This window comes from Schistocerca gregaria, chromosome 8, assembly GCF_023897955.1.
Source record: "Schistocerca gregaria isolate iqSchGreg1 chromosome 8, iqSchGreg1.2, whole genome shotgun sequence".
In the NCBI taxonomy this organism is placed as follows: Eukaryota; Metazoa; Arthropoda; class Insecta; order Orthoptera; family Acrididae; genus Schistocerca; species Schistocerca gregaria.
In genome coordinates, this window is record NC_064927.1 from 502,619,134 (window position 1) to 502,640,083 (window position 20,950).

General features: G+C 44.4%; 1 protein-coding gene across 1 annotated transcript in view; it reads left to right on the top strand.

The window, feature by feature from the left end:
• LOC126285273 (T-box transcription factor TBX1-like) overlaps positions 1 to 20,950 on the top strand; it is a 431,754-nt gene that overhangs the window by 130,593 nt on the left and 280,211 nt on the right. The window contains exon 2 of the mRNA XM_049984563.1: positions 6,354 to 6,562. Within this exon, the coding sequence (XP_049840520.1) occupies positions 6,373 to 6,562 (190 nt within the window). The 5' untranslated portion in view covers positions 6,354 to 6,372. The remainder of the gene's footprint in view (positions 1 to 6,353; positions 6,563 to 20,950) is intronic.

Consider the following 20,950-nt stretch of genomic DNA (forward strand, 5'->3'; position numbering starts at 1 on the left):
ACTGTTTCCCCAAGACCAGGGCGAGAGAGAACTGATACTTGGCTGTAAGGGCACGACGGTACCGCCTTAGTACCGCGCGGTAGAGGCCACCTGACTTCAAAGCACCCACTGGACGTGTTGTGTCGCGACAAACGGTGTGCAGGAAGTTTCAACAGAGTGGTCTTTACTGTCGGAATTCTGGTGTATATGTATGTATAACGCGTCTTCACAGAAGGAAACGTCTAGAGTGGAATCGTCCATTTGCCTCCTGGACGGTCGAACAGTGGGCAAATGTTCTTTTCATAGATCAGTCCCGATTTCATCTGGAGACTGATTCTCGACGGATTCGTATTGGAGGAAAGGTGGAACACAATTTCGGGACCCAAACATTGTGGAAACACACCGGTATAGAGGAGGATCTCTAATAGTGTGGCCAAGAATTATGTCGAGCACTTGAACACTTCTTCATGAACACTTCGCCGGCCGTTGTGGCCTAGCGGTTCTAGGCGATTCAGTCTGGAACCGCGCGACCGCTACGGTCGCAGGTTCGAATCCTGCCTCGGGCATGGATGTGTGTGATGTCCTTAGGTTAGTTAGGTTTAAGTAGTTCTAAGTTCTAGGGGACTGATGACTTCAGATGTTAAGTCCCATAGTGCTCAGAGCCATGAACACTTCTTCATGAAAATTAGATCGGCAAGGATTATCTGCTGTCACGTGTCGTGACGAGATCTTGGGACCTCATGTGCGGTTGTTGCGAGACTCTGTGGGCTCAAACCTCGTGCTGATGGAGGATAACGCACCACATTATAGAGCACGGGCTGTGGATGTTTTTTTGCAAACAGAAGATACTGCACGCACGGTGTGACCAGCTGGATCTCGAGATTTGAATCTCATACAGCATGTCTGCGATGCACTAGGAGACGGGTTGCACCACGTCAGCATCCACCAAACACTCTCAAAGATTTCAGAGAAGATCCGTCGGAGAATGGGCGTTATTGGTTCAATGTGAGACTGACGACGTCACTCACGGCATACCCCGAAGTTGTCAGGCCTCTATTGCTGCCGCTCGTGGCCGTGCGGTAGCGTTCTCGCTACCCACGCCCGGGTTCCCGGGTTCGATTCCCGGCGGGGTTAGGGATTTTGTCTGCCTCGTGATGACTGGGCGTTGTGTGCCGTCCTTAGGTTAGTTAGGTTTAAGTAGTTCTAGGGGACTGATGACCGTAGATGTTAAGTCCCCTAGTGCTCAGAGCCATCTGAATCATTTTTTTGTATTGCTGCCCGAGGCGGTCACACCCCATACTGAGCGCATTAACCAGTTGTCGGCATGTGTGTGCATATCCGTTAAGTTGGAAAAAACGAAGAACATTGTTGTCTGCCACTATGCATGTTGCAGTTGGTTACGTTCTGTATTCTCTACATCACTTCTTCTATACTATCACCAGTTTATACTGTTTTGTGCCGAAACAAAGGAAATATTGCAAAATATCCGATTGTTGCTTTAATTTTGGACACTTAGTTTCACGTTCCATAGATAGTCTTAACGATTCCTTTTAGTGTGGTAGTCACGGACAAGACTGTACTTCTCAAATTGTAATGGATTATTTATGACGAGTTTCATTAGTGAATACATGTATTGTGATGGCACAGATAAAATGCCCAGCTCCTCGAAAAAGTACCAACATGATGTAGTCGGTAACATTGGTCGCTTTACATAAAACATATTGGCAGTTGCAAATTTGGATAATCAACAGCTATAGAATGGAATGACAACAATGAAAATTTGTGATGGACCGGGACTCAAATTCGGGTTCCCGCTTATAGCGAAAGGTCGCCTTATCTGCAACGCATAGGCACTTGGTGCAGGGAGTGGCAACTGACCCTTAACATAGACAAATGTAATGTATTGCAAATACATAGAAAGATGGATCCTTTATTGTATGATTATATGATAGCGGAACAAACACTGGTAACAGTTACTTCTGTAAAATATCTGGGAGTATGCGTGCGGAACGATTTGAAGTGGGATGATCATATAAAATTAATTGTTGGTAAGGCGGGTACCAGGTTGAGATTCATAGGGAGAGTCCTTAGAGAATGTAGTCATCAACAAAGGAAGTGGTTTACAAAACACTCGTTCGACCTATACTTGAGTATTGCTCATCAGTGTGGGATCCGTACCAGATCGGGTTGACGGAGGGGATAGAGAAGATCCAAAGAAGAGCGGTGCGTTTCGTCGCAGGGTTATTTGGTAACCGTGATAGCGTTACGAGATGTTTAGCAAACTCAAGTGGCAGACTCTGCAAGAGAGGCGCTTTGCATCGCGGCGTAGCTTGCTGTCCAGGTTTCGAGAAGGGGCGTTTCTGCATGAGGTATCGAATATATTGCTTCCCCTACTTATACCTCCCGAGGACATCACGAATGTAAAATGAGACAGATTCGAGCGCGCACGGAGGCTTTCCGGCAGTCGTTCTTCCCGCGAACCATACGCGACTGGAACCGGAAAGGGAGGTAATGAGAGTGGCACGTAAAGTGCCCTCCGCCACACACCGTTGGGTGGCTTGCGGAGTATAAATGTAGATGTAGATTAGGCTCGAACAGGCCTCACGGCCAGACACATTCTTCGATATGTCGTCAACCGTATATCTACAACCTGCGCTCCTACATTGCAGTACAGAGGAGACATTCTAATTGGAAGTTTCTTGCCAGTGTCTGCCACAAATACGACGCGATGTTCCTTCCAATATGCTCGGAATTTCAACTCGCAACTCCCTGCTTACAGAGCTCTCTTCGCATTGTTTTGGTGCTGAAAGAGTTAGCAAGTGTGACACTCAATTCTTCAGTGACTTCTGCAGCTGTCGTCAGCATATTTTTGGTCAAAATCCTCTTTAATGACCATCCGTCACGGCAAATCAACACACGTTTTCGTCCACGTTGTGACTTAGCTGACAATGTTTTTCCACTTTGCCTGTATGCAATATAAATCTTCGATAAGGTGCTTCTGAAACACCAAATAGTTTTCCTCGGGTAGGAGGCAGCCACCATAGGAACACTAAAGTTTGGCCACATTCGGATTCACTTAACTGCGACGTAATACATTCACAAATACACAGCACACTATTCTGACCGTTCTTCACACTGCAACGTATTGAGGACATTAACAACACAGCTTGTAGCACTGGCTACCATCTGCATTTATGTTCAAGCTTATGTTCACCACGGTGTTTCCATATTTCTGTCTAACCCCGTAGCTGATACAAATTAACCAGGAGAGCGTGATAGCACCCTGCTTTGTAAATCTGTTCGCCGGATTGCCTAACTGCACGTGCGAACTCATTTGACGCGACAATACGGAGGCGATGTCTTGCCTACATGTTCTGACGAGCACGTCCCCTAGTCCATCTACGCCAAGGCACTCATCTATACAGGGTGAGTCGCTAATTTTTGCCACCTAGGATAACTCCGAAAGTATTATAGTAGCTGGAAAGTTTGTGGGACAAAAGTTGCATGGGACAACGGGGGCCACAATATGACGTTGGTTTTTTGTTGCTAGATCGGGTCGCGTCAGGGATATAAAGATCAACCTTTTTTTTTTAATGAGATGCTATATTTTTTTACTTCTTTTCTGATAGCAGCTATCGAGATGAATCCAATTATATGTAACAGTAAGGTCATTGAAGGTCAAAAAAGTGACACGAACGTCCATTTACAGTTCTTCGAAGTGATGACCACTGGTATCAATGCAGTGCTGCAATCTTCTTATCATGGATTGAGTGGTGTTCCTTACCAGGGTGCGTTTATCGAAGCTCATGCTCTGACAATTCTCGCATATCGTGCAAATAATAAATATTCACCGAATACGGCGTATCCATGTAACTTGCCATTGACATGTAAACACCATTCGACGGTATCGCAATACAACACTAACAGGAACGGTAAGATTAATATCGTTGAATCAAGCGAATGTGAAAGACGTATTCCTTCGAAGAACAAGTCGATACGCTTCTCATTTACGGAGAATGCCAACGAAATTCAGTGACAGCTAGAGACTTCTACGCTGAAAGATATCCTCAACGTACTCACCACACACGTCGTACATTTAAATATGTGTATGATAAATTGGATCTTTAACGCATCGGAAACATATCCGGCAAAGGAAAGTTACTAACGAGGAAACGGAAATTACTACTCTTGCCACTGTGGTTCTAGATCCTTGTGTTAGTTCGCTTCAAATCGCAAAGGAATCTGGCACGAGGGAGAGTAGTGTTGTTCGTGTTCTGCATCGCCATAAATATCATCCTTACCATATCAGTCTCCATCAAGAAATTAACTGGTACGGATTGTATGCGTCGCATTGGATTCTGCCGATAGGCTCAGCTTCAGATTCAGAGGGATGACACATTCATTAATTTGATTTTATTTAGTGACGAGGCCACATTCACGAACCGTAGAAATGTTAATTTGCATAACGTGCATTATTGGACAACTGAAAATCCTTGATGGCTGCGGGAAGTTGCATACCAAAAACCATGGTCGGTGAATGTATGGTGTGATATTTTGGAGGACAAAATTATAGATACCTATTTCATCGAAGGAAATCTTAATGGTAGGAAGTACACTACATTCCTGCAAGAAACATTAAGTCTGTTATTCGAAGAAATACCTTTAGGAACAAGGAACAGAATGTGGTATCAACACGAGAGATGTCCGGCACATTTTTCGCGGATGGCTAGAAATTAGTTGCAGAGACAATTCCCAAATCGTTGGATTGGACGCGGAGGAGATGTGCGGTGGCCGGCTCGTTCGCCAGACTTGAAGCCTCGGATTTTTTTTTTTTGTCGGGATTCGTAAAAGACATTGTTTATAAAGACGTTCCAACTACACCTGAAAATATGCGGGAGAGAATTGTCAGAGCATGTGCTTTGCCGATGATAAGGTATACCACTGAATCTTTGATAAGAAGATTGCAGCACTCCATTGATACTAATGGTCGTCACTTCTAACACCTTCTGTAAATGGACGTCCATGCCACCTTTGTGACATTCGTTGACCTTCGAAGACCTTACAGTCACACATCATTGGATTTCTCTCGATAGCCGGTATCGCAAAATAAGTACGAAACTATAGCATCCTATTAAAAAAAAAGTTGACCCTCATATCTCTGAAGCTACCCCATCTACTAAAAAAAACCAACGTCATATTATGGCCGCGTTGTGGCATGCAACATTTGTCCCACAAACTTTTCAGCTGCTGTCATGCTTTCGGAGTTATTCTTGGTGACAAAAGTTACTCATCTGTATGTATAATAATAATAATGACTGACACACCATCGCCCAGCCCAAACCACTAGCGGACGAACCTTTAAATTCGGAGAGGCTGCGGCCTTATACTGCAGGTGTCATGTAAGACGGGATTTTTGGCAGTGACACCTCTGAAGGAGTGAAATACGGCATGAAAGATTTTTTGGAAATGTGTCGCTATTAAGGCATTTCTGAAGCTAGATGTACGAAAATTGGCATTTGGTTTCTCGATCAGAAATACAGAAATCAATGTTTCAGCATTTTCGGAAATTAAACCGCTATGGAAGTGAAATATTGGGTGAAAGTTGTTTTTTTAAAATTAACTATTAAAAAGAACCACTAAATTTTGTCTAAAGTTACATCTACGAAAAACGGTGTTCTACTTCTCGGTTGCAAATGACAAAATAAGTGTTTCAGTGTTTTTGAAAATTCAACCCCTAAGGAGGTGGAATACGGCGAATGAAATATCTGATGAATATAATTCATTATGAAAACATTTTTAAAATTAGCTCTATGAAAATTTTAATTTGGCTCCTCGGTTGGAAATAAAAAAAAAAAAACAACCTGTGCTTCACTGATTTTGGAAATTCAACCCCTGTGTGCGTGAAATAGGGAATGAAAATTTTTAAGAAAATATTCTGTTGTATTAAAATTTTTAAAGCTAAATCTGTGAAAATTGGTAATTCACTTCCTGGTTAGATACAAAGAAATATATGTTATGGGATGAGAGTTTTTAAGGAAACGTTACTACAAGAACGAAAAAGGAATGGCGAACAAAAATCTTGGAGTCGAGCTACAGGCATCGCTTTTTGGTCGAAGTACGTTCCGAAAAGACCGCGCTTCAGTGGCCTTAATTAGTTTAGAAGGTGTTGCAATTTGTGAACATAAAAAGGGGATCAAAGAAAAACAAAAAAATCTGTGCGGAGCATACGGACTAGCTGAGCGAACCTGCAGTCGCAAAGCTAGTTACGACGAATTAAAACTTGTAGGGACGCCCTGACCAAGCCACTTGTAAAGATAGCCCTGTGGTGACCAGCGCTGCCCGCCTTTGCTCCCTGATGACGGACGCTGTTGCAGGTGCGGCGATGCGGCAGCCATGATGCCGTACGCTGGCGCGCCGGCTCCCGGCGGCGGTCGTGCAGACTGCTGCTTCCCGCCCCCACCGCCCCCAGCGCCCGCCCCGGGACAGGGCCCCTCGGAGGCGTGGGCCGCGCCGCCCCTGCAGCCGCCGCCCCCCGTCTCTGCCGCCCACTGCTGTACCGCGACCCCCATGAAGCAAATGGAGGGTGAGTACTTTGGTCCCCAATCAAACCCCATGTAGAAAGGGCTTTCAGTATGTAGTGCAATACATTTCTTTCTGAAAGTTGGTTGGTTTTGTTCAGGATTCCAGCACGCCATATTATTCCCTATTCTTCTGGCTACAAAACTCTATTTTTGAACATAATCTTTACTCAATGCGACGGCCTTAGGCCACCTTATTGGGAGGGCCTCTACGCTCGCACGGTACCAGCCAACAGGTTGACATCGGAACCGACCACTTACTGCGTAAGTAACTTCCCTATCGTCCACGTATTGCTTGACGCTGAGTACACCCTTCATTTGGCCAAAGAGGTGGAAGTCGGAAGGTGCGAGGTCCAGGTTTCGTGGTGGATGAGGAAGAACAGATCAGTGTTTTATTAGCTCCTCTCGTGTGCCCGGATGTTTTGAGGTCTTGTGTTGTCATCGAGAAAGAGAGGATCGTTTGCATATCTGTGGCAACGTACACACTGGAGTTGTGTTTTAAATTTCCTGAGGGTAGCACAATATACAGAGTTATTCTAAATGATGGACCAATTTTGAAAACTTCGTATTTATTCAAACAAAGGAAGTTTCAAGGCTTTTTTTAAAATAATGCTTGATATTAATTTAATAATTTGTAAGTAATTTGTTATTATTAATTATTTAATACAAAATTGTTAAGGCAATCGTGGCCACTTGTTGACAAACTGCCTATTGGCTTCTGTCTCGGGTTCTTCGGCCGACGTTCATCTAATGATTTTTCTGACGTTTCCCCAGGACGAGTGGCTGGCATTGTCAATCGCGCAAACATGGCGTAAAGACGATTTTCAAACCGACAAGGAAGATCAAAGAGTGTCTTAGATCGGCGAAGGAGAAAAGAGACCTAATTGCAGTGTCGGGAATATACCGTATACCATGCATATGCAGAAAAGATTATGTCGGAATGACTAGACGATCAATCAACACCAGTGTCAAAGAGCATAAGCGACATCGCAGGTTGGGGCAGGTGGAGAAATCGGCCGTGGCAGAGCACGCACTGAGTGAGACCGACCACGTAATAAAATTCGCCGACACGGAAGTTCTGGCTGTAGAGAAGCACTATCACACGCGCTTGTTCAGAGAAACTGTAGAAATACAAAAACACGTGAACAGTTTGAACAAGAAAGAGGAAAACCTTAAGGTAAACGGATCCTGGCTTCCCGTACTGCAGCGAACGACCGTCGCAGGCAGCAAGAGGAGGACCGCACCGGAAATGACCGCGGAGAAGCCCTAGGACGAAGACGTGCCAGGTACATATAGTCAGCGGCCGCGAGCTCGGCTCCAGTTCACCACCGGCAGTGGAGGGTGAAGCTTTGACAATGCCAGCCACTCGTGCTGGCGAAACGTCAGAAAAATCATTAGGTGAACGTCGCCCGAAGTACCCGAGACATAAGCCAATGGGTAGTTTGTCATTTATTTAATAAATAGAAATGTTATAAATGTTCAATGTGGCCATGTTTGCCTGCACGGCAAACATCGACGCGGTAGCCTAACTCGGCCCAGACAAGCGAAAGCGTGTCTGCTGTTACGGAGTGCACGGCAGCAGTGATACGGTTCCGCAGATCGTTCAGAGTGGTTGGTAGAGGCGGGACGTAAACAGCTACCTTCAAATAACCCCGTATGAAACAGTCGCAGGGTGTGAGGTCAGGAGATCTCGGTGGCCGGAAGTGCAGAGCCAGGTCCTCAAGTCCCCTGCGACGAATCCAGCGCTGAGGAAGTCAGTCATGGAAAAAGTCTCGTACATCACGGTGCAAGTGGGGTGGACCTCCATCCAGTAGGAAAATAAAGTCCTGTGAATCTTCCATAAATTGAGAGAACTGCCATTGTTGGTGGCCGATACCGAATTCGCTACGAAATACCCGCTGCACTGCAATTTGCGACTCACTTTTCGCGAACTCCAGAACGCAGGAAACCTTGTGCTCCGCAGTCACGATCTCACTCATAACTGACAGTGAAACGGAATGACGGCCCTATTGCCGGGCGAACTGTAGCGGCCACTTCTGAGACCACCACTGCCCACACGTCACCGACCGCCAAAAACTTGTAACTTCCCCTTTTCGTTGGCATAAAGCTTGTTCATTTTCGTTTTTGCTTGAATACGTACGGATTTTTGAAAATGGGTCCACCATATACAGTAACCCTGTACTTCAGACCTAATGGTGCCACCACGAGGGAGGGCGTCGGACAGAATAAACACTTGAGAGTCCAGTTGTCCAGTGACGTGTTTCATTGTGGTGCGTCGACCACATCGAACTAGTGTGTTCGCACGCTCCAACACTGCCGGAGTCACAGCGGTATGCGACGGTCGGCGCTCGGGAGATCGGACAGGTTTGCGCGACCTTTTTGCGATGGCGACAAACGCCTCGCCCAATGACTCATCGTGCTTTTGTTCACTGCGCCAGGTCTCCGTAGACATTCTGCAAGCGTCTATGAATATCTGCGATGCTCTGATTTTCTGCCAAAAGAAACTCAATGACAGCTTTCCGCTTGGAATGTATATCCTTTACAGACGCTATTTTGAAGGCAACGTGTAGCGCCTAACGTATCAGAACGTAGTTAAAGTGTAGGGGGCGAAGACGGAGTATTCCACAGTGCCACACAACAAATTCTACATTTTTACACCGAAATTGGGCGAGAAAAAAGTGTGTTGCGTTAGTTACTGAACGCCCCTCATAACGATTAAAAATACGTTCCACAACAATGTCACGGTGTTGTATCGGAAACCTCTTTCTCAGTACTCCTTCGACCACAGAACATTGTTACGCACGCAGCGTCGTTGTGAAGGAGGTAAGAGCAAATGTTCATGTTCAGTGCAGATGAGTGGAGTTCGCTGTGTCTTCAAATGTGAACACGCACTGTGGCTTGCGTACACGGTTGAGTCTGGCGAAATGCCTCGATGGATCATTCACTGCGACAAGGGTCTTCAGCCTGCGAAGCTGCCCGCCGAATGGGCATAAACCAAGGCGACGTCATTTAAAAGTACGTCTGCTACTGAGGAAGCCGAATTATGGCTCGCTTTCATACCAAGAAAAATGCTGCCTTTTTTTTTTTTTTGGACGCAACTAGATACGCTTTGTTGATCCAGGCAGCACACAACTGTCTGTACAAGACCGATTTAAATCGTAGGCGTCCGTTACGAATGACAGAACGAGTCCGCCGGCTCTGTGTTGCGTGAAGAAGGTGCTCTATGCAATACCTATAATCGAACCTGGATCAGTGGCGTGCGGTTCTATGAAAAAACATGTGCAAGATTTAGGTAAGACGTTTTTCACGACGGAATCCTTGTTTAAGAAGTTATCGGTTAACTTGTTGCCTCAAATTTGGTAAACCATGGAAATCAGATTGTGTTATTGCCGCTTCAGTAGGGACACCAGTTATGCCCTTAGTAATGCATGGAAACGGTCGCTTGACAGAGACAGGTCACTGAGGAATGCAGCGTAGAGTTTACCACCTAACCTGTGTTACGGCGCTACAGACGACGCTGGACAGCGAGCGGATGAGATATTCTGGGACTCTTCGGCGTTTATCCTGTACGTGATGTCATCGTCACGTAATCTAGCTAATCAGGCCGTTGTCTGGGAATAAAAGTGAAAGCCTCTGGGGTTTCATGACAGTCTCAACAAGCCGATGACGACATTAATGAATATACTCACTGAAAGGTTTGCTCCAAGGCTCGCAGTTTTTTTGTGTTCATTCGGAGCATAGCACTGAAAGAGCCATTTTCTGCCAGAATGGCAGGTACAGTGCTAAGTTCCGAAAACTGAATGACCACAAGAAAACCTGCAAGTTTTCAGCCCTTATTCTACATGAGACAAAGCTGTTTGGCTTCCACATAATAAATTAATTGAACCGACACCCACTGAAGATATGTTGTAAATAAGATGAAAAGCGTCTGGGTGCACAAATGAAATATGTGAAATAAAAAAATTAAATTGTGGATTGCAAACGGTGCTTTTCTTTTAAACTACTGCAATTTATATGCAGCTACTCCGAACATCACCACCCCAAGAAACTTCTTTAATGCAAATTCTCTGTTAAGCAACTTGCTATGCCAACATTCAGAAAAATCTATTGTGCAAAAACAAAATACCGATAATTGGATTCAAAATTAGTGCAACTGTTCCCAAACAAGAAACGACTCATAATTCTATGAACAAGTATTTATGTGCGAATTCAATTATCTTCTTGCCTTGCTTCACAATTTTTGGAAAACATATTATTAAAGTATAATCACTACACAGTTGCTAAAATTTTCAGTGCTCCGTAACAAGTTTCGGCAGCATGTCGACGTCTCGGACTCTCTTAAGAATTTTCGAACAGTGTAGACTACGGACGCGTGGTGTACAACATTCTAAAATTCTTAAGTGAGTCCGACGACGACATATTGACGAAAACAGTTACGGAACAATAAAGATATTAGCATACGTGTAGTGTTTATACACAAAAAACTAACAGATAAAAAACGGGGACAGTTTTTTCCATTCTCCGATCTGTCGCGCAATAGAAACCACAGTGAAAATAAAAAATGTTCAATTTGCGCTTTCAGCTACTTGTCTACATTGCAGTCTCTCCGACTTAGACATTTGCCGTAGCGTGCTACCAACTTCGCAACACCCTCATCACGGAACGCATTCGTCTGAGATTTGGCCAATCCACTACAATGACCTGTAGCTTGGTGTCTTTGCCAAAATACTGTCTTCATAGCCAGCGGTTCGTGTGAGCGAAGATATGAAACCAGAGGGAGCCAACTCCGGGTTGTATGGGCGGTTATGAGACACTTCCCAACGAAACAGCTGGGCGAGCGTTCCTATTTGTCCTGCAGCGTGCAACCGAGAATCGTTATGAAGAAGGAAACGTATGACAGTCACGTTACGTGGAATTGCATGAAATCTGATCAAATCGCATCACTGGTCACGATAGAGACTACTGTTCTAGGCTTCTTTACGTGATCAATGCGCTCCTAAAAGTGAAAAGTGCGACGTGAGGCAATAGACGGACATACAAGAGAGACTGCGCAACGCAGCTGCACAAAGGTTTACCAGATTTTTACTTTTATTTTGATTTCGCGACCGATCGGAAGTAAAAAAAGGTCCCTCGCGGACATCAGCGTACTACAGTGTGCGCCAAGTAACTACAACATAGAGGCTGCCAAAAACGCTGCGTAATGCACTCATGATTCTTAAAAGACGTTGCCTAAAGTGATAAATTTGCCAAGAGAGTGGCAATATTAGATAGTGCGAACAGAAAAGTGAATTAAAAGTCAAATTGCGTGTGTGATTTAAATCCTCAGGGACACTTTGCGTAGATACATGAATCCTGTCTGGCCTGGAAACTTAGTCTTCGCGATGAGGCAAACTGACTCACACCTCTGCAGACGAGGTTATTGAGCGCTGACCCATGGCAGTATTAGGGGCTGCTCTCTATCTGCTTGTTGACAGTAGTGACCCATTGAAAATAAACTGCAAGATCCTTTCCGTGACAGTCGGAAAAACGATTTGCACTTGGATAACACTTCCTCAAGTGTGGTCCGAAAACGTGTGTGCTATGCAGCTGGTTTCATTTTCAATAGGCTTCCAATAGAACAGAAAATATCAGAGCAGTAAATCCCAAGTCTTCAAATGTTTCCTTGCGGCGCACTCGAACTCTGTATATGAGTTCCTCACAGTAGTTGAGAACTTCTCTTTATAATATGCTGTTTATTTGAATATCTACCACATTTCTTCGAGTTTCATTAACTGTTTAGGTCCTTTTGTTTACAAATTTTGTAATGAACAGTCCGGAAACTATTGCCTTGACTGAGTAGTTTTGTCTCGGATGATCCCACGGAACGTGGTAAATCAATAAACAAACCGAATGGGTAACCCGTTGCGGAGACCTGGAATTCCGAACGCAGTGCGGCTGTGCCTGGTGAATTTTAAGCTTCACTGGGCAAAGTTAAAGAGCTTTGCACAATACACCTTAGACGGGTATGCACACAACAAAGTTGTGAGGGATGGAAAAGACCCCACGTGGTTCGACAACAGATTTAGAAAGCTACTACGAAAGCACTGCAGATTTAAATGTAGCAATAGCCTCGCAGACAAAAAATAAAAACTCAACGAAGCTAAAATTAGAGTAAGTAGGCTCATGAGTGAGGCGTTCAAGCAATTCCATAGTAAAAGTCTATCTACCGACTTGACAGAAAATCCTAGTAAGTTTTGGTCTTACATTAAATCAGTAAATGGGTCGGAGCCATCTGTCCAGACTTTCTTTGCTGGCACTGAAACGGAGGATGGCCGAAACACTAGGCGTCTTTTTCCAAAACTGTTTTCCAGAGGAAGATAGTATTGTATTTCCTCATTTAAATTGTCGCTCGAACGACAAAAGATAGATACCTAAATAAGTGACACGAGGTAGAATAGCAAATCAAATCGCCCAATAGCAGAAAGACCACTGCACCTGCTGCGACGCCATTTCGAATCAAGATAGAGAATGCGAAAGTACCTGTCCTCTCTGATGTCAGCAGCGCACCGTAGGTCTCTAGAGGAGCGAAGCACTCCTAAAGGTTGGAAAGCAGCACACATCATTACCGTTTTCAAGAAGGGTCGTTGAACAGAAGCACAGAGCTGTAGGCCTGTATCTCTGACGTCAGTCTGCTCCAGAACTTCGGAATATGTCTTATGTTCGCGCATTATTACAGTTCTGGAAACCGAATAACTGCTGTATAGGAATCAACATGGGTTGCAAAAACAACGACCGCGTGAAAACCAACTCACGAGACCCAGAAAGCAGTAAGTACGTGTACAAGCGCGCAGGGAGGTGCAACGTTCCTCGACTTCCAGAATGTAGTTTCGCACTACCGCCTAATGAACAACATACGAACGCATGGAACATCAAACCAACTGTGTGACTGAACATTTTTTTAGCAAATAGAGCGCAGTATGGCGTTCTCAAAGGAAGAGAAAGTAACTTCGGGCGTACGTCAAAGGCATGTTGCTGGAATATTACTTTTGATAACATATACACTGAAGAGGCCAAGGAAATGGTACACTTACCTAATATGGTGTGGGGCTCCGCGAGTACGCAATACGACGTGGCATCGACTCGACTAATGTCTAAAATAGTGCTGGAGGGAAATGACGGCATGAATCCTACAGGGCTCTCCATAAACCCGTAAGAGTGCGAGGGGGTCGAGATCTCTTCTGAACAGCAATTTGCAAGGCATCCCAGATATGCTCAATAGTGTTCATATCTGGGGTGTTTGGTGGCCAGCAGAAGGGTTAAAACTCAGAAGAATGTCCCGGGAGCCACTGCGTAGCAGTTCTGGATGTGTGGGGTGTCGGATTGTCTTGCTGGAATTGCCCACGTCCTTCGGAATGCGCGATGGATATGAATGGGGGCAGGTGATCAGACAGAATGGTTACGTACGTGCCACCTGTCAGAGTCGTATCTCGACGTATCAGAGGTCCGATATCACTCCAACTGCACACGCTCCACACCATTACAGAGCCTCCACCAGCTTGAACAGTCCCCGGCTGCCATGCAAGGTCCATGGATTCAGGAGGTGTGGTGTTTGATTCGCCAACTCTTCAAGTTCGGCTCCCCTGCAGTCGGCAGGTCTGCTCGATCTTGAGACGGCACCAGTGCTGTTTTTTTCCTTTGCTTCCTCAGTTCAGTCCAGGCGTGCGTGCAGTGCAGTGCAGAACAACGGCTCAACAACGTGTACTCCGCAACAGAAAGCGCAGTGTGTTAAAAATGTTCAAATGTGTGTGAAATCTTATGGGATTTAACTGCTAACGTCATCAGTTCCTAAGTGTAACGTAAACGATCCTAAGGACAAACACACACACCCAAGCCCGATGGAGGACTCGAACCTCCGCCGATACGCAGTGTGTTATTTGGCTTGTGAAAACTGAGTCAGTTATAGCAGTGCAACGTAATTTTAGACGTCAGTATCAACGTCACTCTCCGAATGTTAGGCTCTGGTCAGATTTAATGGAAGATCGTGACGTGTAACCAATGGCACCCCATACCATCACGCCGGCTGATACGCCAGTATAACGATGACGAATACACGCTTCCAATGTGCGTTCACCGCGATGTCGCCAAACACGGATGCGACCATCGTGATGCTGAAAACAGAACCTGGATTCATCCGAAAAAATGACGTTTTGCCAATCGTGCACCCAGGTTCGTCGTTGAGTACACCATCGCAGGCTCTCCTGTCTGTGGTGCCCCGTCGAGAGTAACCGCAGCCACGGTCTCCGAGCTGATACTCCATGCTGCTGCAAACGTCGTCGAACTGTTCGTGCAGATGGTTGTTGTCTTGCAAACGTCCCCATCTGTTGATTCAGTGATCGAGACGTGGCTGCACGATCCGTTACAGCCATGCGGATAAGATGCCTGTCATCTCGACTGCTAGTGATACGAGGCCGTTGGGATCCAGCACGGGATTCCATATTCTGCTAACAGCCATTGGATCTCGACGAACGCGAGCAGCAATGTCGCGATACGATAAACCGCAATCGCGATAGGCTACAATCCGACCTTAAACGTGATGGTACGCATTTCTCCTCCTTACACGAGGCATCACAACAACTTTTCATCAGGCAACGCCGATCAACTGCTGTTTGTGTATGAGAAATCGGTTGGAAACTTTCCTCGTGTCAGCACGTTCTAGGTGTCGCCACCGGCGCCAACCTTGTGTAAATGCTCTGAAAAGCTAATCTTTTGTATATCACATCATCTTCTTCCTATCGGTTATACTTCGCGTCTGCAGCGCGTCATCTTCGTGGTGTAGCAATTTTAATGGCCAGTAGTGTAAATGACACCTCGTTCCAGATCACATTACACGCTGATGTGACGGCCCAAACACAATCGCACTATAGGCGAGTCAGTATATATACATGACAAATGTGGCAGGTAGAAAGGTCATCAGAGTCCATTAGTTTTGTCAAATCGATCGCAACGACGATTTTGACAAATGAGAGCACACAATGAGGCACATACGTTGTACGATAAATACTCGAATCTTTTTTATACGCAGAGATCCGGAAGTAAGTCATACGGAGCAGTGAGAGGTCAGCGACTCAGGACGCATACACACATTATGTCATCAAAAGTGTCCGGACGCCTCCAAAAACACACGTTTTTCATATTAGGCGCATTGTGCTGCCACCTACTCCCAGGTACTGGCCTGGACAGAGTCCTGGTGTGAACCATATAGAACACCTAATTGTCGATGAGACAAAACGTGCTGCCCTTCTTTGAACTTTGTCCATGTACTCCGTCATTCCTATCTGGTAATGATTCCACACTGCGCAGCAGTATTCCAAAAGAGGACGGACAAGCGTAGTGTAGGCATTCTCGTTAGTAGGTCCGTCACATTTTCTAACTGTGCTGCCATAAAAACGCAGTCTTCGGTTAGCCTTCCCCACAACATTTTCTGTGTGTTCTTTCCAGTTTAAGTTGTTCGTAATTCTAATTTGCCTCATTTATCGTGTAACCGAAGTTTAACGGATTCCTTTTCGCACACATGTAGATGAACTCACACTTTTCGTCAACTGTCAATTTTCGCACCATTCAGATATCTTTTCTAAACCGGTTTGCAATTTGTTTTGATCTTCTGATGACTTTACTAGTCGATAAACAGCAGCGTCATCGGCAAACAACCTACGACAGCTGCTCAGATTGTCTCCCAAATCGTTTATATAGATGAGGAACAGCAAAGGGCTTATAATACTACCTTGGGGAACGCCAGAAATCACTTCTGTTTTACTCGATGACTTTCCGTCAGTTACTACGAACTGTGACCTCTCTGACAGGAAATCACAAACCCAGTCGCATAACTGACACGATATTCCATAAGCACGCAATTTCACTACGAACGGCTTGTGTGCTACCGTGTCAAAAGCCTTCTGGAAATCCAGAATAAGGAATCTATCTGAAATCCCTTGTCAATAGCAATCAACACTTCTTGTGAATAAAGAGCTAGTTGTGTTTCGCAGGAACGATGTATTCTAAATATATGCTGACTGTGTGTCAATAGACCGTTTGCTTCGAGGTAATTCGTAATGTTCGAACACAATATATGTTCCAAAACCCTGCTGCATACCTAAGTTAACAATATGGGCCTGTAATTAAGTGGATTACTCCTACTACCCTTCTTGAACATTGCCATGACCTGTGCAACTTTCCAGTCATTGGGTACGGATCTTTCGTCGAGCGATCAGTTGTATATGATTCTTAAGTGTGGGGATATTGCATCAGCATACTCTGAAAGGAATCTAATTGGTATACAGTCTAGACGAGAAGACTTGCTTTTATTAAGTGATTTAAGTTTCTTCACAACTGCGAGGATATTTACTTCTACGTTAGTCATATTGGCAGCTGTTCTTTATTCGAATTCTGGAATATTTGCTTCGTCTTCTTTTGTGAAGGCATTTCGGAAGGCTGTGTTTAGTAACCGTGCTTTGGCAGCACTGTCTTTGATGGTATCTCCATAGCTATCTCGCAGAGAATGCATTGATTTTTTCTTGTCGCTAACGTACTTCATATACGACCAGAATCTCTCTGAATTTTCTGCCAGGTTTCAAGACAAAGTTCGTTGTGCACACTATTATAGGCATCTCGCATTGAAGTCCCCGCTAAATTTCGAGCTTCTGTAAAAGATCGCCAATCTTCAGGATTTTGCGTCTGTTGGAATTCGGCATGTTTGTTTCGTTGTTTCTGCAACAGTATTCATGCCGTTTTGTCCACCAAGGAGGATCAGATCCATCGTTTGTTAATTTATTCCGTATAAATCTCTGAAATTCTGCCGATAATATATATTTGAATTTAAGCCACATCTGGTCTACACTTACATTATTAATTTGGAATGAGTGGAGATTGTCTCTCAGGAAGGCGTCAAGTGAATTTTTATCTGCTTTTTGAATACGTATATTTTTCGCTTATTTTTCGATGATTTGGGGATTACAATAGTCAATCTCGCTACGACAACCCTTTGTTCACTAATCCCTCTCTCGGTTTTGATGCTCGTTATTAGCTCAGGATTATTTGTTGCTAGGAGGTCAAATGTGTTTTCACAACCGTTTACTATTCGCGTGCGCTTCATGAACTAACTGTTCGAAATAATTTTCAGAGAATGCGTTTAGCACTATTTCGGATGATATTTTATGCGTACCTAGGGAATTAAACATGTATTGTATAATTGTATGAGTAGGGGCACGTTTTTTAAATCAAATTCAAGTTTTCTTTTAACCTTTCAGCAATTGTATCATCTAATTTGGGAGGTCGGCAAAAGAATACAGTTATCGAATAAGAAAATAAAGGCACGAGTTGATAGAAAATCGGAAGAAATCTGGGACAGGACAATAAAGTGGTTCAAATGGCTCTGAGAAATATGGGACTTAACTTCTGAGGTCATCAGTCCCCTAGAACTTAGAACTACTTAAACCTAACTAACCTAAGGACAACACACGTCCATGCCCGAGACAGGATTCGAACCTGCGACCGTAGCGGTCTCGCGGTTCCAGACTGAAGCTCCTAGAAGGGCTCGGCCACACCGGCCGGCCGGGCAGGACAAAAACAGGGAGGAGAACCTATCAGTTATTTCCTAGCATTAAAGAAAGAACAATAATGACATACTTCCTTCGGACTAAGGAAGGTATTCTCTACCGGTCAGGACATGGTACTTAACTAAAAATACGACAACGTATTACAGACACTTCTAAATGTAACGAGACGTGCCACGGCAGAACCTTAGCCTGCAAGAAACTTCCGGAAAGAGTCAGGAGATGAGCCTCAGGAAGGACCTGGGAGGATTTCGTGTAAAGCTGACAAGCATCTCCCTATGTTTACTATTGGGTAGCATAGCATCGCAGCTGCTGTGAATGCTGAGTTGTACCTCAGCGCGCCAGGAGATAACTAACAACACAAAAGAGAAATTTAGCTTGGTTCTGATACTGTTATAGTAGTGTAGCGCAGTGTTGTACAATAATGTAATCCAGAATTATAATTTACAAAATGTCTGATCTACCAATGCTCCATAGTGTATCAGAACAGCATCATGTGTCTTCTGGATTCCGGTGAACATGTATCTGGGAGCCAGGTGGCCAAATGGTAGCTATGTAGACTATCTTAAATTATTATTGTTATTTTTCTTTTTATGTAAATACCTTATGTAGATTTTTTCCCATAAACGCCTTAATGATTATTTGCAGTCATCATCAGTGTTCTACCTAAAGGCAGGTTTTCACATGGTAGTTCTCCAGGCTGTCCGGTCTTCTGCCATCCTCTTCAGGTCTGCATAATTTCCTCTTCCCTTTATGTCGTCTATCACCTTGTATCTGCTTCTTCCTCTCAGTCTTCTCCCACAAACCAATCCTTCCAAAGCATCTCCTAGCATGCACTCCCTTCTCAATGAATGTCCCAACCAGTTCTTTTTCCTTTCTCTTACAACCCTCAGCAGACATCATCTCTCACCAACCCTTTCCAATACTCTTTCATTACTCACTCTTTCCAGCCAGCTTATTCTCTCCATTCTCCTCCACATCCACATTTCAAATGCTTCTAACCTTTTTTCATCCTCTCGTCTCAGTGTCCATGTTTCTGCCCGATATAGTGCCACACTCCAGGCAAAACATTTGCGAAGCCTTTTCCTTAGTTCTTTATCTAATTTGTCACATAAGAGTCTTCTCTTTCTGTTGAATGCCTGCTTTGCTACGGCAATTCGATTTTTCACCTCCTGGTGCCATCTCAAGTCTTCAGTTATTGTGCTTTCAAGATATTTAAATGCACTTACTTGTCTAATGGTAGATTGTCCTATTTTAATATTGGACAGTCTGAGTCTTGTACTGATGACCATACTCTTTGTTTTTGCTGTGTTTATTTGCATCCCATATTCCACACAAGCTTCATTCAGATCTTTGAGCATGTTATTCACTGTCCGCTCACTTTCTGCCACTAATACCATGTCATCAGCAAATCTTATACATTCTATTCTGTTTCCACCAATACATATTCCTCTTTTCCCATCTAAGCTTTTCACAACAATCTCTTCAAGGTTTACATTAAACAACAGTGGGGAAAGGCAACAACCTTGTCTAACACCACGTCCAATGCTACTTCTTTGTGACATTTCATTTCCAATCCTTATCCTTACTTTCTGGTGTACATATAGATTCTGTATCAGTCGTCTCTCTTTCCAATGTACTCCTTTCCTCTTCAAGATATCCATCAGCTTGTTTCACTGAACTCTGTCAAAAGCCTTTTCTGTATCTATAAAAACAGCAAAGATTTCTCTACCCTTTTCCGTATACCTTTCCCCCTATAGTTCTTAGCAGGCCAATAGCATTTCTTGTTCCTTTTCCTCTTCTAAATCCGAACTGCTCCTCTGCAATCCCTCTATCCAGCTTGCCATATAACCTTCTATTCAACACGCTGAGCAAGAAAAATGGTTCAAATGGCTCTGAGCACTATGGGACTTAACATCTGTGGTCATCAGTCCCCTAGAACTTAGAACTACTTAAACCTAACTAACCTAAGGACATCACACACATCCGTGCCCGAGGCAGGATTCGAACCTGCGACCGTAGCAGTCACGCGGTTCCGGACTGACCGCATGAACCGCTAGACCACCGCGGCCGGCTCTGAGCAAGACTTTAGCTGCATGAGAAATTAGACTGATGGTCCGGTGGTCTTCACATTTTTTAGTATTTCTCTTTTTTTCTATTGGTATCATAACTGTTGCTGCAAAGTCCTCAGGCCATTCCCCTTTGTCATATATCTAGTTACAGAGGTAGACTATTTCTTTTCTTGCGCCGGCCGGAGTTGCCGTGCGGTTCTAGGCGCTACAGTCTGGAACCGAGCGACCGCTACGGTCGCAGGTTCGAGTCCTGCCTCGGGCATGGATGTGTGTGATGTCCTTAGGCTAGTTAAGTTTAATTAGTTCTAAGTTCTAGGTGACTGATGACCTCAGAAGTTAAGTCGCATAGTGCTCAGAGCTATTTGAACCATTTTTTTTCTTTTCTTGCCTTGTTTCCCAGACTCTTCAACAGTTCTGCTGGCAAATCATCAGTTCCACATGCCTTCCTATTCTTCATCTCCTTCAGCACCTTTTCTACTTCAGCTTCCAAGATGGTAAATCCCTTTCCATCTTCCGGCACATATTGCTGCTCTTCAACCTTAATTTCGCTTTGCGTTTCATCCCCCTTATCTAGACATTCAATATATTCTTGCCATCTGTTCAAAACCTTCTGTGGTTCTTCTGCTAGAGTACCATGCGCTCTTCCTATTTCCATGTTATTCCTCTTTCTTTTACATTCAAAAACTATCTCACTAGCCAGTCTATTAGTTACAGTAACGCATTTGAAATTATA